The sequence below is a fragment of the Pempheris klunzingeri genome, chromosome 2 (genome assembly GCF_042242105.1).
Source record: "Pempheris klunzingeri isolate RE-2024b chromosome 2, fPemKlu1.hap1, whole genome shotgun sequence".
Classification (NCBI taxonomy): Eukaryota; Metazoa; Chordata; class Actinopteri; order Acropomatiformes; family Pempheridae; genus Pempheris; species Pempheris klunzingeri.
The window spans coordinates 19022515-19026270 of NC_092013.1; the positions used below are offsets into that span (position 1 = coordinate 19022515).

The 3756-nt window shown below is 45.6% G+C and overlaps 1 protein-coding gene across 1 annotated transcript; it reads left to right on the forward strand.

Annotated features, from left to right (window-relative positions):
* The first annotated feature begins 1068 nt into the window (after nt 1–1068).
* LOC139212305 (potassium voltage-gated channel subfamily A member 10) lies at nt 1069–2754 on the forward strand. The gene has a single exon (XM_070842826.1). The coding sequence runs from the start codon at nt 1069–1071 to the stop codon at nt 2752–2754; it is 1686 nt and encodes a 561-aa protein (XP_070698927.1).
* The last annotated feature ends 1002 nt before the right edge of the window (nt 2755–3756 follow it).

Below are 3756 nucleotides of genomic sequence, written 5' to 3' on the forward strand. Positions count from 1 at the left end.
GTCAGTTGTTGTTGTGTCTTTCAATGGTAGCCCAGTGTGAGATTAGACGGAGTTAGTTTAGTGGGAAGGTTTTAGTAATTTGGCAGCAAGACGTTGCATTTAGAAACAATTAGAAGTGTCGCAAGGATGTGGATCTAAAAGCACTTCTCCCTGGATCCTCAGCTGTCCTTTGCCTTGAACTCGGTAAACCTTCTTTGCTGACATGGCACGATCAATACATTTATTTTTTGCATAAGCCCTATCATGACGCCCTTACATAAGAAGATTCAATCCTATATCCGGGACTGTTACGTTATCTGCTACAATGCAAGTGGAAATGGAACCAGATGAGTCTCCCCGGGTGCGCAGGGCCCTCGGTGTCAAGTGGACACAGAGGTTGCAGCTTAAAAGCGCGTGTCTGGGTTTGGTTACCTGTCCGAACCACACAAATGTAATGATAAACAGCTACTTAGAGATAAAGCAAACGTAATGCTGACAGACTAGTCCCTGAGCAGAGTTGGGACTGATAGTAGTTAGAAAAACTGGCATTCAAACTAAAAGTTAAATGTTCAGAAGAATAAATGTGTTTCGGGTTCGTTGACTCTCTGCTTTAAGTCAGAAGTGAAGGCTCAGATGGTTTTTCATGAGGAACTGAACATGTTCAGTTTTGTAGCACATGATCAGCAAGAATACTATCCACACCCGGTGTAAGCACTTCCAGACCCGAACTTGCAGAGTTTGTGTTTTCGTTTAAGACATGGGAGAAAATTGGGGGGGGGGGGGGAATAACTGTACAAGCACAGTATCAGATGGCAGGTTCTCTGCTGATGCAAAGAGAAGCTGACAGTTCTTTACCAACAAAACTGTATTGCACTATTTAAGAAAGTATAACACAACATTGCTTCCCCCCCTTTTTACAGAGCACACAGAGGACTGAACCCCAAAGTAGCAGACAGCTGCCTGAATGATAACCAGGAGGAGGGAGACCCTGCCAGGATCTTCAGCGTGGCACTGGTTGTGGTGTCCCCTCTGTCTCCTGCACTCGAACCAGGCTGGTAGACGGAGCTGTGGCTAACGACAAGACGGGGGATGGAGGTGCCACTTGTTAGTTTTGAGAACATGGATGATGTCGGCATCAACCTGGGGGACCCGAATGACTCCGGGTATCCAACTTCACCCGAGGCCGCCGATCAGAATCTTCTACCCCATCATATGACTTCTCCTCACCAGTCGCCACACAGAGGACGACGCAGGCGTCAGTCTGGTCAAGAGGGGTTGTCACCGTCCACCCCTCCGACTCAGACCACTAAAGCAAACTCCAGCAGTGGCAGTTTGATGTCTAATCTGAAGCTGCTGATCAACAGCGAGTCTCCCACCGACAGCGTCTTCAGTAAGATGGCAAAGGATTGCTATGAGAATGAAGATCTGTTTGAAAAGCAATTCATGGAGGAAAAGGACGAGAAAGTCGTCATCAACATTTCGGGCTTGATGTTCGAAACCCAGCTCAGCACCCTGAATAAGTTTCCAGAAACGCTCCTCGGTGACCCCATGAAGAGGATAAGCTACTTTGATCCGATGAAAAACGAGTACTTTTTTGACAGGAACCGCCCGTCTTTTGATGGTATTCTTTACTACTATCAGTCAGGGGGAAGGATCCGCAGACCGGCCAATGTTCCCTTAGATGTTTATGCGAATGAAATTGTTTTCTACGAGCTGGGTCATGAAGCAATGGAGCAGTTCCGTGAAGACGAAGGGTTTATCAAAGAGCCAGAGGTCCTTTTGCCCACCAATGAACTCCAACGACAGTTCTGGCTCCTCTTTGAATACCCAGAGAGCTCCAGTGCAGCCAAATCTGTAGCTCTGGTTTCTGTGTTTGTCATCGTCATTTCCATCTTCATCTTCTGCCTAGAGACTCTGCCAGAGTTCAGGGACGACAATGACTTTCTCACGGGTTTAACCCAGATGATCAACGGGACCCAAGACGGTTCTTCTTCTCATCCCGCCACTAAAGACGTGATGGCGTATTTCACAGACCCCTTTTTCATTGTGGAGACTATTTGCATCATTTGGTTCTGCTTTGAAGTCGGTGTCCGTTTTGTGGTGTGCCCCAGCAAAAGTGATTTTTTCAATAACATCATGAATATTATTGACATCGTCTCTATAATTCCCTACTTTGTAACCCTGGGAACAGAGCTGGCTACGACCCCCGACGAAGACACAAACTCTGGTCAGAACATGTCCCTGGCTATCCTGAGAATCATCCGTCTAGTCAGAGTTTTCAGAATTTTCAAGCTCTCCCGACACTCAAAAGGGCTTCAGATCCTGGGGCAGACCTTGAAAGCCAGTATGAGGGAACTTGGGCTGCTCATCTTCTTCCTTTTTATAGGAGTCATCCTATTCTCAAGTGCCATCTACTTTGCAGAAGTGGATGAGCCCCAGACGCAGTTTGTTAGCATCCCTGACGGCTTCTGGTGGGCTGTGGTGACAATGACCACTGTGGGATACGGAGACATGTGCCCCATCACAATGGGAGGCAAAATGGTCGGCACCCTGTGTGCCATTGCTGGTGTGCTGACCATTGCCTTGCCCGTCCCTGTCATCGTCTCCAACTTTAACTATTTTTACCACCGGGAGACTGAGCAGGAGGAGAAGCAGATAATGGATGCAGCGGCAGAGGCTGCCCAGAAGATGTCAGCTGCAAACAAGTATGGAAGCACACCTTCACTAAACAAAAGTAACGGCACCTGGCAGAACGAGAAAAACGGCATGCACTGATAGAGAAACTGAGGCATGTATTCATATCAAGGGCATGAGAAACACATGGACAAATCAAACATATCCAGTAGTGAGATGCCCTGCGGGACATCGCTTTATCTTTATCACAATTTTGTACTCCAAACTTGGCGGCATTTGTGCATATTGTTACAGTATTAATAGGCACTCTGTGGTGAGACAGCCTTTACACAAGTTGTCTGCTTGTGGATGTGTCAAAGTGCAATTAACACAACTCAGCAACTACTATATCTGTTAACTTTGATGAGAAGAACTGAAAGGTATAATTATCTTTCATCCAGTGCAATTTGAAGAAAAATGTGATGGCTAACTTGTACTGTATTCAGTCACTACACCTAGTCAAAGGTAGGGTAATTCGTTAATTTGACCAAAATGTCCTTGAGGGTCGATATAACAGAAAGTTTATCCCACAAAAGAAGAGAAAGCATGTTCAGGTGTTAAACGTGGCATTTAAACTGGAGGCTCATTTCAGATCACAATTCTATGTTAGTCTACACTTCGTCATATTCAGCAAAATCTAGCTGGAACTTGGCATGATTTTCAAGGGCAGGCGAATGTGTCCAGAGTAAGTGAAGAGGACATCAGCGCACACATCGTCTTATCAGCACATCTATAGTTGTGAGTGCTCAGCCAGCAGCACTTCTCCATTTGACACAGCGTAACAATATCTGTGTGATAAATAGTTAGCGCGCCTGCTATTATGTGTCGATAGGCTGCAAAATACAAATCAAACCGTGAAGCTGCTTAATACTCACTGTATTATAGTACATGCAGAGGTTGCATGCAGCATTTGACGCATTAAAATCCAAAGGTTATTTTTTTTTTCCTTCATGGTTTCATTTCATTATTTGGCAGTTTTCACCACATCATGCAGATTTAGCTGTATATGCAGTCAGCTTCTAACCATATCAATTCATTGCACTCTCCACACTTTTTGAGCTTCACACCACCCGCTGTTGGCAGGGCAAACATAGTTGTTGACGT

Bases quoted from the DNA above. Each gene is read 5' to 3' on its own strand.
- LOC139212305 (XM_070842826.1), top strand. From the start codon at position 1,069: ATGGAGGTGCCACTTGTTAGTTTTGAGAACATGGATGATGTCGGCATC.